The sequence below is a fragment of the Hevea brasiliensis genome, chromosome 5, assembly GCF_030052815.1.
Source record: "Hevea brasiliensis isolate MT/VB/25A 57/8 chromosome 5, ASM3005281v1, whole genome shotgun sequence".
NCBI classification, from domain to species: Eukaryota; Viridiplantae; Streptophyta; class Magnoliopsida; order Malpighiales; family Euphorbiaceae; genus Hevea; species Hevea brasiliensis.
Window position 1 is genome coordinate 3,129,944 of NC_079497.1, and position 12,922 is coordinate 3,142,865.

The 12,922-nt window shown below is 37.6% G+C and overlaps 2 protein-coding genes across 2 annotated transcripts; one reads left to right on the forward strand and one right to left on the reverse strand.

The window, feature by feature from the left end:
• Nucleotides 1-1,845: 1,845 nt before the first annotated feature.
• Nucleotides 1,846-3,124, forward strand: LOC110668920 (ethylene-responsive transcription factor ERN1). Its single transcript, XM_021830320.2, has one exon. It carries the CDS (start codon nt 2,078-2,080, stop codon nt 2,897-2,899), a length of 822 nt encoding a protein of 273 aa, XP_021686012.2. The 5' UTR covers nt 1,846-2,077; the 3' UTR covers nt 2,900-3,124.
• Nucleotides 3,125-4,346: 1,222 nt separating this feature from the next.
• On the reverse strand, nt 4,347-12,798 carry LOC110668934 (tubulin alpha-3 chain). The gene is made up of 5 exons (XM_021830350.2): nt 12,510-12,798; nt 11,742-11,956; nt 11,452-11,651; nt 10,302-10,810; nt 4,347-4,900 (listed from the first exon to the last, which is right to left on the reverse strand). The coding sequence occupies exons 1-5, from the start codon at nt 12,620-12,622 to the stop codon at nt 4,588-4,590; spliced, it is 1,350 nt and encodes a 449-aa protein (XP_021686042.2). The 5' UTR covers nt 12,623-12,798; the 3' UTR covers nt 4,347-4,587.
• Nucleotides 12,799-12,922: the final 124 nt, after the last annotated feature.

Genomic DNA, 12,922 nt, shown 5'->3' on the forward strand with positions numbered 1-12,922 from the left:
AAAGATTAATATATGTCGAGTTTAATATTTTCGAGCTATTGATTACAATCGCACTTCACATGATTGTATTGAACAAAATGGATTTTTTCAGAAAGTAGGAGAGCTTTCTAATTTTCTATGAGAACAACGAACTGCTTTATGAATGTAGATCTGTGGTTGAATTGAAACCCATTGAGTGACAAAACCAGCTAATAAGAATGGAGAAAAAACAGATTCTCGTGAAGGAGCAGGCTCTTCGTGACATGCCATGATTACCTACTTTGTTTTAAAAAAATTAGAAAAATGATAATAAAAATTATCTCATTTTAGGTCAGTATCATAATTTGATATAGATGGTCCCCTAGGCTTTTTACCAAATGAGGCATCTTATATTATTATTTCACAAGCATCTTTCTGGTTATCTAGTTTTAAGCATTTCCCATACATGCGAAAGTGCCAAACATTGAAAGGGACGATGTCTCTGCTGTTCAGAATATTCAACGGCCTACCCCGCAAACTATTGAATTCATAAATCATTCTCCAATTTTCTCTTCTTCTTTTTGGCTCCTCTAGTGCTTATTATGATCATTATTTTTAGTATCATACTTGCATCTGATATATTTTCATTGTTAATAATAATAATCACGCGTTTTTTCTCAAATCTAATAACGAGCGACTTGTTTTGAAATCCTCGTCAAACAAATTCAGTGAGAACAAGGGTTCAAATTTTAACGCTGATTTCAAATGTTGTTGTTGATTTTTTCCCATGTTGCATGTAGGATACAGACGATTATCAGAATAAAATGATGACAAAAATATTCTTCTTGCTGGAGTAATGGAGGATGAAGTGAATTCTTGCAAATATTAATTAATTCACAGGGCATTGTTCATATTTATATTAAATAACCAGTGTATCAAAGATATTAATGATATATGGAAGGGGTAGGAGTGCTATTCTCATGCATGCTTAAGCAATAACACACACTTATCTATGAATGAAAGAACCATCCATAGACATCTACTACTCCCCATTTTCTTTTCCAAAAATACATCATCCATAGATAAGAAAATTAATTCTCTTCTCTGATAAGTATTAATCATAAAAATTAAGATAACAGTCATCATTAGATAATTATTAATACTCTAATAATATAATGCAAAGATAAAACAAGGTTTGCTTGGTGATGTAAGAAGAGGTTAACAAACAACGCAGCGTGCACGATGATATTCCTTTGTCTGCTTAGTGCTTGACTAAATCTCTATATTTTTCTCCTGAACCATGGTTTGGACCTTAGTTTTTGGGTTATCTAGAGGTTCATTTTGGTGCCTCCAAGTGGCAACAATTTGAGCCTTCAACACTCTCTTTCCATCTGTTGACTAAGACCTTAAGCACCAATAAATTAAACTTTAAGGCAATTAGTAGTATGCTAAGATACCTAGGTTATATCCCATGTTTAATCCCTTTTCCCACTTAGGATTAACCTTGTTTGCTTGTGTAATGACTATTATGCCCCCAAGCAGTTTCCAAGTTCTTTGCATGCTCTTTCCCTGTATGTTTTTTAAGTAAATGATGATGTTATAATAGTAAAATAATGGAGTGTCTTAATTTATAATATAATTTATTATCAGGGTTAAAAGGGATGTTTCATGCTTTTCATACTGCTAGTTTTCATGTTAATTGCAAGAACTAACCATGTCTATAAATTTAATTTTGCTAATGTGAGGACAAGCCAGTCATTTTGGCTGGAGTCAAATGCAAGAGAAAGGATTCTCCTTTGATAGGTAATTTGTCGACATTTGAAAATGTGAGTGCTACAAGCTTACAAGCACAAAAAGACAACCCTGTATATCTTATCACATTACCACCAAATTGCTCCTAAAAAACTCGAAGGAACCTTTCAACTATATATGTATGTATATATATATATCTACATTGAAAACCAACCAAGAACATGTAGACAGGCTCTCAACCTTTCCTTTGAGTGGAGAACTGTTCCACTTTCTTCTTGTTGTTATCTCTTCTTTAAATCAAACCAACTGTCTTTGTTTCTAATCCAACCTCTTTGTAGTAGTCCACATTTTCTTGTACAGATTTTCAATGGAAATTCAGTTCCAACAACATAAGCAGCATAAAAAATCAGGTGTTCCAATGAGCAAAACAAGCAAATTCAAGGGAAGAAATAGGCCTAACAACAATAACAAAAAGTTTGTTGGTGTTAGGCAAAGGCCTTCAGGGAGATGGGTAGCTGAGATCAAAGACACAACGCAAAAAATAAGGATGTGGCTTGGCACCTTTGAGACAGCTGAAGAAGCTGCAAGAGCTTATGATCAAGCTGCCTGCCTCCTTCGTGGATCAAATACTCGTACCAACTTCATCACTCATGTCTCCTTGGACTCTCCTCTTGCTTCCAGGATTCGTAAGCTCCTCAACAACAAGAAAGCAGGAAAAGAACAACAAAGGGAAGAAGAAAATCTTGAAGTCTCTACCCCATCAAACAGTACCCTCAGCAGTAGCACTAGCATTAGTAGCAGTAGCACTAGCATTAGCAGCAGCAGCACGAGTGATACCAATACTCCTAGTGAGATAATCAATGATACCCAGTTTTTTGACGATGTATACAAACCAGATATGAGCAACTGCAGAGAGGAATTTGAATTGGGTTCTTCACCTTCTGATCTTTCATGGAGTTTTGGACCTGGGTTCGATTGCTTTTCATTTTCTCAGGAGGTGCTGGACTTCCCCAGACATATGCCTTTGCCAGAGACAATTGCAAGTCATCTGGAATTCACAGAATTTGATAGGATGAAAGTGGAAAGACAGATATCAGCATCTCTATATGCCATGAATGGGGTGCAGGAGTACATGGAAACAGTTCATGATCCTATTGAAGCTTTCTGGGATCTCCCACCAATATGTTAATTACCTTAAAAGATTGGCCGCCAAGTTAGAAGAACAGACACCAGTTAGAGATAGAGGTTGAAATCTTGTTGTCTATATTTGTTCTCCTGCTGTTTTGAAAATGTTACAGCATAATTTACGGAAAGTCACCTCTAGTGTTTCTAGAAAGTCTTCAAAGTCATCAATGAGTGCAAAGTCTAAGAAATCATGTCTACTAAAATATATATTTGTTCTCCCCTGTTTAAATCCTTTCCTTCCTAGAGATTCTTCTCATATTACAGGAATTTTATTTTCAAATAAAAAAAAATCTCGTTGAGGATTAGAATTTTAGATGTATTGAAAAGCATGTTGCAACCTCTTACAGCTCAACGGGGAACTCTCCAAGGGCCCTACAGCCAATGACCATTCAATAACCAAGTGGCAGTTTATGCTAAATGTTAACCTAAAGCTCAACGCCTGTTCCAAGCTAATCTTGACTTTTTAGAAAATTCTTCCAATCTTTGTTGTTGACAGCAATATTCATAGAAGTTGAAGTTGGCATTTCACAGTGAAAGGTGGATTTGTCCAATTTCTTTGGCTTTTAACCAAAGAAAGTTACAATTTTGAGAACTATGAGCAACTAGATGCAAAAATATCGGAGGAAGAAACATGTCCAAATCTTTTCAGGTAGTTGGTCCCAGTCTTGGCCACATTTCACATCAGTTGTCCTACTTGAAATATGCTTTTTAGTTAATACTTCCCCCACGAAGTGTGTTCCCCAATAAGTGCTTGAATTTCTTTGGGCATTCCATTCTGCAATTTCAGATTTCAGAAGTTATGAAAACAGCACAAGATGTTTGAAATAATTTTTTAAATTTATTAGAGAGTAGATTGCCACTAAGGGTTGCCACTTGCCAGGAGTTGAAGGTCATGCCAAGATTTGAGGATTAGGTGGATGACCTCCCCATCTGGCATAGCTAACGCTCCCAGTCACTTTCAAATGGTATCATTGCTAAAACAGATCATTTGTTTTCCAAATAACTATTTAAGAACAGATAGGTTTCGAAATTGTATCTTCCCTTGAAAAATTTAGTTAGTTTTTGAACTATAATCTTTTTGCATCTGTTATACAGAGTATATTTTCTCTAGTTAACTGCTACACTTTTGTTTGATCTTGAGTTGAATTTAGTTGTTGCATTCAATCACAACATTAACACGCATAAGGAAGTATTAAGTTGAGCTTTTCATGCATTCCATCAAGACAAGTACTCACAAGCAAAGGTGACTCCGTGTACGAAGCATCCTACACTTGTGAAATCTGGAGAGCATTATTGCGTACAGTCTTACCCTTGTTTCGCAGAGATTCTGTTTCCATAACTCAAACCCATGACCTCCATCTCACAAATAGAATAACTTGACTGTTAAATCACAGCCACCCTCCAAACACTCACAAGCAATAATCTCTAAATTGTTTTGCCCACACATAAGATTTTTCTCACTAGAAGATAAAGAGATTTTATTGGCGTTAAAAAACGCCATTTAAACAACAAATGAAGACATTTTCAAAACTGTGCTTCCAAAACAAAATTAAGTACTGAGCTAAAACACAATGGAGATACAGTTCAGTGATCACTGACATGGATGATTTTCTTTAAAGTACATGGGCTGAAAAACAACAAGAGATAGGAAATGAAACACATACATCCGCTGATGATTCAGAAAAAGACATTTCAATAATCTTCTCCTTCATCTTCATCTTCAGCACCTTCAGCACCAACTTCCTCATAATCTTTCTCAAGAGCAGCAAGATCTTCACGAGCTTCTGAAAATTCACCTTCCTCCATGCCTTCACCCACATACCAGTGCACAAATGCTCGCTTGGCATACATTAGATCAAATTTGTGGTCAATTCGGGAGAATACCTCAGCTACAGCTGTATTGTTGCTTATCATACAAACAGCACGCTGTACCCTGGCAAGATCACCTCCAGGCACTACCGTTGGGGGCTGGTAGTTGATACCACACTTGAAACCAGTTGGGCACCTGAAAGTATGCATACACAACATTACATTTCCAACAGAAAGAGAGAATGAAGTGCAAACATATATTTAATGAAAATCATGCGCTAGGATAGTGAGTGTTATGGAAAGTCAATCATTATATTATTTCTCTGTATATTTTGTATTCTGTATTTCTATTTAGGAATTCTTATTTAGGATTTCTTCCTAATTAGTAGAACACAATTATAGGAATCAATTGTATATATATACCCATGTACAGATTAATTGATATTAAGGAGAATCATCTCTTTCTATATGGTATCAGAGCAGGTCATTTATCTAGGGTGACTATTTGTTCTCACTACCCAGCTCAGGAGAGACCTTGGCCGCCGACCGGCCTTTTCGACTCCGATCAAACATCGCCAGCGTCGCCTCAATCCCCTTATTCCACCACTGTGTGCTGTTTCCTGATCCAGTACACCATTAAAGGACTTCTGAGGTTTGGCTCTCATATCCTATTTCGGTATTTGCTTAATTTGTGATTTTGGGTTATTTTGCTGCTGTAAGCACTTTGGATTATCGTTTCGGTTAGTTTTCTTTGTCTCAACAAATGGCAGACAATAAGAATGTTATTTCTGATGTGATTCCGGTGATGACTAAGATCACGGAACACAAACTTAATGGTTCGAATTACCTGGAGTGGAGTAAGACTGTTAGGGTCTATTTGCGTAGCATTGATAAGGATGATCACCTTACTAAAGATCCACCTACTGATGATACACAACAAACTTGGCTAAGGGAGGATGCTCGGTTGTTTTTGTAGCTTCGGAACTCGATTCACAGTGAGGTAATTAGTTTAATTAATCACTGTGAATTTGTTAAGGAATTGATGGATTACTTAGATTTTACAGATTCAGTAAAGGGAATATCTCCCGTATTTATGATGTTTGTAAGGCATTCTACCGTGCTGAGAAAGAGAATAAGTCTCTCACGGCTTATTTTATGGATTTTAAATGGGTATATGAGGAACTTAATGTATTGTTGCCGTTTAGTTCTGACGTGAAAGTTCAGCAGGCCCAACGGGAGCAACTGGCTGTTATGAGTTTTCTTGCAGGCCTTCCTTCAGAGTATGAGGCTGCTAAATCTCGATTATCTCGATTCGAGATTTCCTCTTTGCATGAAACGTTCACACGGGTCCTTCGTACGGAGAGTACCCAATCGTCACAGCCTGCCAGTAGTGCTCTTATTAGCCGTAATCCAAATGGACAACAGGGTAATAGAAGAGGAAGTAGAGGAGGAATTACAGGCAACAGAAGTAATCAGCGTAATAGAGATGCTAGTTCTAATCAGGACTCAAGAGGAGTCATTTGTTATTATTGCCATGAGCACGGCCATACAAAATATAATTGTCCGCAACGAGGAAAAATCGGCGATCACAGATGGCAAATATGGCAGAGGATTCTACTGATCTTCCTTTGAGAAAACTATTTTGGTATCTGCAGTATTTTGCATTTTCCCAAAGATCGCATCTCTAAAGCCTACCGGTTCCACATCGCGATCACGAGTCGAGTAAATCCACTACATGCCTTGTGTCTTCCTCATCCAAATGGGTTATTGATTCTAGTGACAGATCACATGAGTAATTCTAGTCTTCTATCCGCTTTCAGTCTAATCTCACTTCCTCTCATTACTTTAGATGGTTCTACTTCTTGTGTCATGGGTTGAATCCGACTTCGTCAATTTCTTTGTCATCTGTTTTGTGTCTACCAAATTTCTCTTTTAATCTACTTTCTGTTAGTAAACTTACTCGTACCTTAAATTGTTCTGTTTCCTTTTTTCCTGACCAGTGTTTATTTTAGGATCTTACTTATTGGTAGAGGGCGTGGGTCGTGGTCTCTACATTCGGAAAATCATGTACATGGTCGCTTGTTTGCTCCAGTACCTTAACACCTCTTGAAGCTCATTGTAGATTGGGCCATCATTCTTTGTCTACCATGAAGCAGTTGTGTCCTCAATTTCAGTCTTTATCAGTACTAGAATGTGAGTCCTGTCAGTTTGCAAAACATCATCGTTTGCCTTCTGTGTCTAGAGTCAATAAACGGGCTTCATCCCCTTTTGAGTTAGTTCATTCTGATGTTTGGGGTCCTTGTTCTGTTACTTCTAAAACTGGATTTCGTTATTTTGTTACTTTTGTTGATGATTACTCTCGTGTTACCTAGTTATATTTAATGAAGAATCGTTCTGAGTTGTTTTCTATCTTTTGTGCCTTTTGTAATGAAATCAAAACTCAATTTAATACTTCTGTGCGCATATTAAGAAGTGACAATGCCAAAAAATACTTTTCAAAGACAATTTGTCTTATATGACACAAAATGGCATTCTTCATCAGTCTTCCTGTGTGGATACCCCATCCCAAAATAGCGTGGCCGAAAGAAAAAATCGGCATCTTCTTGAGGTAACTCGTGCTCTTCTTTTTCAGATGAAAGTTCCTAAACACTTTTGGGCGGATGCAGTTTCTACGGCATGTTTTTTGATCAATCGTATGCCGTCTTCTGTCCTTAATGGGGATATTCCTTATACTGCTTTGTTCCCTACAAAATCTTTGTTCCCTGTTGAACCCCGTATTTTTTGTTGTACCTGTTTTGTGCGTGATGTTCGTCATGAGTTACTAAATTGGATCCAAAGTCTCTCAAATGTGTCTTCCTTGGGTACTCCCGGATCCAAAAAGGGTACCGTTGTTTCTCTCATACTCTTAATCGTTATCTTGTTTCTGCAGATGTCACATTTTTTGAGTCCACTCCATTTTTTCCTCAATCATCTGTGTATGAGAGTCAGGGGGAGGAGGATGAGCTCTTAATATATCTTGTCCAACCAATGTCTAGTCCTCTCTCACACTGCTGTTTCTTACGTCTCTAGACCTACTCGACCTCCCGTTGTTCATGTTTATTCCAGAGATTGGAGATTCGACTCGGATCCTCCACCGGCTACTTCGTTGGGAGATCCTGACCTCATCGATCATGATTCTGATCTAGACTTACCCATTGCTCTTCTTAAAGGTAAACGTTCATGTACTTACCCTATCTCTTCTTTTGTTTCTTATAATCAATTGTCTTCTTGTTCTCGGTGTTTTGTTACTTCTTTAGACTCTGTTCCTATTCCTAATACTATTGGTGAGGCACTGTCTCATCCTGGCTGGTGTGCTGCTATGAAAGAGGAAATTGAGGCTTTAGATGCTAATGGTACATGAGAACTGTTGCCTTTGCCCACTGGTAAGAAAGCTATTGGTTGCAAATGGGTATTAACAGTAAAGGTAAATCCTGATGGTTCTGTGGCTAGGTTAAAAGCACGCCTTGTAGCAAAAGGATATGCTTAGACATATGGGGTTGATTATTCTGACACTTTTTCTCCTGTAGCTAAACTTACTTCTGTTCGCTTGTTTATCTCTTTAGCAGCTACATATGATTGGCCCCTGCACCAATTGGATATCAAGAATGCTTTCCTTCATGGTGATCTTCAGGAGGAGGTGTATATGGAGCAACCACCTTTAGGAGGGTTTGTTGCTCAGGGGGAGTTGGATAAAGTTTGTAGGTTTCGGAAGTCTCTTTATGGCTTGAAACAAAGTCCTAGGGCCTGGTTTGGGAGATTCAGTGAAGCAGTACAAGAATTTGGTATGCAAAAGAGTAAGTGTGATCACTCAGTATTTTATGGGCAATCTGAGGCTGGTTTAATTCTCCTGGTAGTCTATGTGGATGACATTATCATCACTGGGAGTGACTCTGTAGGTATTTCATCTCTTAAAACCTTCCTCCAAACCCAGTTTCAGACCAAAGACTTGGGATTATTAAAGTATATTTTGGGTATTGAAGTTATGAGAGGTAAGAAAGGTATTTTCTTGTCTCAAAGAAAATATGTCCTCGATCTATTGACAGAGACAGGAAAATTAGGTGCTAAGCCTTGTAGTGCACCAATGACTCCAAATTTACAACTGTTAGCAGGGGATAGTGAGTTGTTTGAAGATCCAGAGAGATACAGGAGATTGGTAGAAAAATTGAACTACCTTACAGTCACTCGTCCTGACATTGCTTATGCCGTTAGTGTGGTAAGTCAGTTTATGTCTTCCCCAACTGTTGCTCATTGGGAAGCCTTGGGACAAATCTTGTGTTATCTAAAGGGAGCTCCAGGAAGAGGTTTGTTATATGGTAATCATGGGCATTTGAATGTTGAATGTTTTTCAGATGCCGATTGGGCTGGATCTAAGGTTGACAGGAGGTCAACTACTGGATATTGCGCTTTTGTTGGAGGAAATTTGGTGTCTTGGAGAAGCAAGAAGCAGAGTGTAGTTTCTCGATTTAGTGCTGAATCCGAATATAGAGCCATGGCACAATCAGTATGTGAGGTAATGTGGATACTTCAATTACTAGATGAGACAGGTTTTAAGACCCCACTGCGAAATTATGGTGTGATAATCAAGCTGCTCTCCATATTGCTTCTAATCCGGTATTTCATGAGCGGACCAAACATATTGAGATTGATTGTCACTTTATTCGTGAAAAGATTCAACAACAGATCATCTCAACAGGATATATCAAAACTGGAGAGCAATTAGGAGATATTTTCACAAAAGCTCTGAATGGAGCTAGGATTGACTACATTTGTAACAAGTTGGGCATGATTAACATCTATGCTCCAACTTGAGGGGGAGTGTTATGGAAAGTCAATCATTATATTATTTCTCTGTATATTTTGTATTCTGTATTTCTATTTAGGAATTCTTATTTAGGATTTCTTCCTAATTAGTAGAACACAATTATAGGAATCAATTGTATATATATACCCATGTACAGATTAATTGATATTAAGGAGAATCATCTCTTTCTACAGTGAGAAATCATATTATTTCAGCAAAAAGGGAACACTAATCCTAGTGATACAGAATCCGATTCCCTTTCAAAAAAACCTAGAATTATAGCATCTATTGATCCTAAAGAGAAGTTTGCATTCACTTGAGCTTTTCTACATTACTTTCAAAGAAAATAATTCCAGTACTTGAAAGAGTAGCAGGTAGGAGTCTATAAACTCTGAAATGTGAACAATTTCTTATACAGTAAAATCTTTTTAAAGCCCCTTCAAGATGATGGAATCGTGCCCTAATTGCTAAGTGAATTTAACAATTCAAATTTCATGCCTCAAAGAATGACGGCTGCTAATTAAATGGCAAAGCCAAAACTGGCACGATACCCAAACAGAATGATGAAAACCTTGTTTCTATCTTGAGCAGGAGGGGACAATCACAATAGCAGTTGGCCCCCTAAAAGATGCAGCATATAAGAACAATGCCAATGCAACATGCTATGACTGATGAAGCAAATCTCATCTCAGAAGGGGTGGAAAAGTATTGCTAAATGTTAATTCTGATAGATCAGGCGCATGTTATGTCAACTCACCAGTCAACAAATTGAATTGTCCTCTTTGTCTTGATGGTGGCAACAGCAGCGTTAACATCCTTTGGCACCACATCTCCACGATACATCAGACAACAAGCCATGTACTTCCCATGCCTTGGGTCACATTTGGCCATCATACTTGAGGGTTCAAACACAGCACTTGTGATCTCAGGAACTGAGAGCTGCTCATGGTAAGCCTTTGCAGCTGAGATTACAGGAGCATAAGATGAAAGCATGAAATGGATGCGAGGATAAGGCACAAGGTTAGTTTGAAACTCTGTAACATCCACATTAATGGCCCCATCAAATCTCAAGGAAGTGGTTAAAGAAGAGATAATCTGGGATATTAAGCGGTTCAAGTTGGTGTAAGTTGGCCTTTCAATGTCTAATGATCTCCTGCAGATATCATAGATAGCTTCATTGTCCAGAAGCACAGCCACATCTGTGTGTTCAAGGAGTGAATGAGTGGAAAGCACGCTATTGTAAGGCTCCACAACAGCAGTAGAAACCTGTGTTATTAGAAAAAGTTTTGTGAGAGAGTTTCATACTATTAGTAGCCCATGGAGAAGCCTTTTTTATAAGGAACACTTTTTTCTAGTCTGCCTGTAGCAACCAAAGAAAGAAAGGTATGTAGATTATAATTTGAATAAAATTGACCTTAATATTTGAAGATTATTTTAATAAATTCCTTTTGCTTTCAAGAAAACTGGTCTACGTGTAATTACAACAATAAGCTAGTCAGTGCATAAAATCAGGCTGAAGAATGAATTGATGAATTGTTTGTATTATACTCAGTACACAAAGCTTGTTATAATTTTTCTTTGGCAAAATGTTCAATTTAGCTCCTATATTTATTGAGAAAGTTCAATTTTTGCCCATTTTTAACTTTTTGTGCAAATTAGCCAGAAGTTTCAATTTAAAATCAATTTCTTGATTATTTTTAGATTAAATTTCTTGATTTCTAGATTTAAGTCCAAAAATTAAGAAGCTCAATTTTTTTATTTTCTTAATTTTTGGGTTAAGCTGAGTTTAAATTAAAACTTCTGGTTAAATTGAACAAAAAGTTGAAAATTGGCTAAATTGAGCCTTTCCAATAAGTAAGAGCTTTAAGCCATTTTCCTGTTGCTTCTTAAGGTCTTTAAGTATGTACCTGAGGAGAAGGATAGATGGTGAAGCCAAGTTTTGACTTTTTTCCATAATCTACTGACAAGCGTTCCAAAAGTAGTGAGCCCAAACCAGAACCAGTGCCACCACCAACAGCATTGAATACCAAAAATCCTTGCAAACCAGTGCAGTTGTCAGCCAGCTTCCTCACACGGTCAAGGCATAGATCAACAATTTCCCTCCCAACTACAGCATTCAACACCAGAAAATCAAATTATCAGTGTAAACAATTAGAATGAGAATGGCATTTTAACAGTACAGTACAAATCCATCTACCTGTATAGTGTCCTCTAGCAAAGTTATTAGCAGCATCTTCCTTGCCAGAAATAAGTTGCTCAGGGTGAAAAAGTTGTCTATAAGTCCCAGTTCTAGTTTCATCAATGACAGTGGGTTCAAGATCAACAAATATAGCTCTTGGCACATGCTTGCCAGAACCAGTCTCACTGAAGAAGGTATTGAAGGAATCATGTTCAACACCTACCGAGGAGTCACTGCAGTAGAACATGCAAAACCCTTATCAGGTTAAAATAAAGGGAGTAATAAAGCAGGATCATACCCTGAATTAATGGATCCACCATTACCGGTAGGCTCATTGACAAACGTAGGATAAAAATTGTGCACGACATTAGTGAAACGGATCCTCCAACCCTGGGACTTACAATCCATAAATGATTTAATTTGTATGACAATATTGAACAATGCCCTCGAACAGGGAGTGAGAGAATCTGCTGCTTCACAATTGGTATTAGGCTCTGCTTGTAAAATCAAGGTATTTGAACTACACAATAATCCTACCCACATGAACAGGCTAAAGCATTATTTCCATCCCACATAAACACACAAATCATATTAATATATAGCCTGCAAACCCACAAAAGGGCACAGACAAGCACAATGATCCCCGATTCCCTTAAGCTACAAGACCGATCATAGACCGTGCATTTACAACTTTTTTTTGTTTCTAATTAAAAAAATAAGTGATCAGGTGAAGCATAATGTAGAAGGAAGATAGAATGAAAGAAAGAAGGAAAGAAAGAATTGGACCTGGGCATCATTCCATCAGGTTGAATTCCATGTTCAAGGCAGTAGAGTTCCCAGCAAGCATTCCCAAGCTGGATACCTGCTTGTCCTATGTGTATGCTTATCACCTCCCTCATTTTCCTCTCTCTGTGTAGTCAAACCTAAAATATATCAGCTATATAGATCCAATTTGTTTGTCTATGAAACCTAAAATATATCAGCTATATAGATCCAATTTCTCTCTCCCTCTGTGAAAGTTTTTCTTTTTATCAGGAGAAGAGAAGGAGAAAGAGAGAGAGCGGTTATTAGAAGAGGATTCCGATTTTGACCGATTTTAATCGAATCAATTTTAATTTAGGGCCTGTTTGGTTTAACTGTTGAATACTGTTGATAGTTGGTGATAAGTATTCTTGTTAGGTATTGGTGATAGCGATAGT

Excerpts from the sequence above, each read along its gene's own strand:
- LOC110668920 (XM_021830320.2), top strand. The coding sequence starts at position 2,078 with ATGGAAATTCAGTTCCAACAACATAAGCAGCATAAAAAATCAGGTGTT.
- LOC110668934 (XM_021830350.2), bottom strand. The coding sequence starts at position 12,622 with ATGAGGGAGGTGATAAGCATACACATAGGACAAGCAGGTATCCAGCTT. Across the intron at positions 11,652-11,741 it reads TGCTAGAGGACACTATACAG|TTGGGAGGGAAATTGTTGAT; the intron begins GTAGATGGATTT and ends TGAATGCTGTAG. Across the intron at positions 10,811-11,451 it reads CCATCTATCCTTCTCCTCAG|GTTTCTACTGCTGTTGTGGA; the intron begins GTACATACTTAA and ends CTAATAACACAG.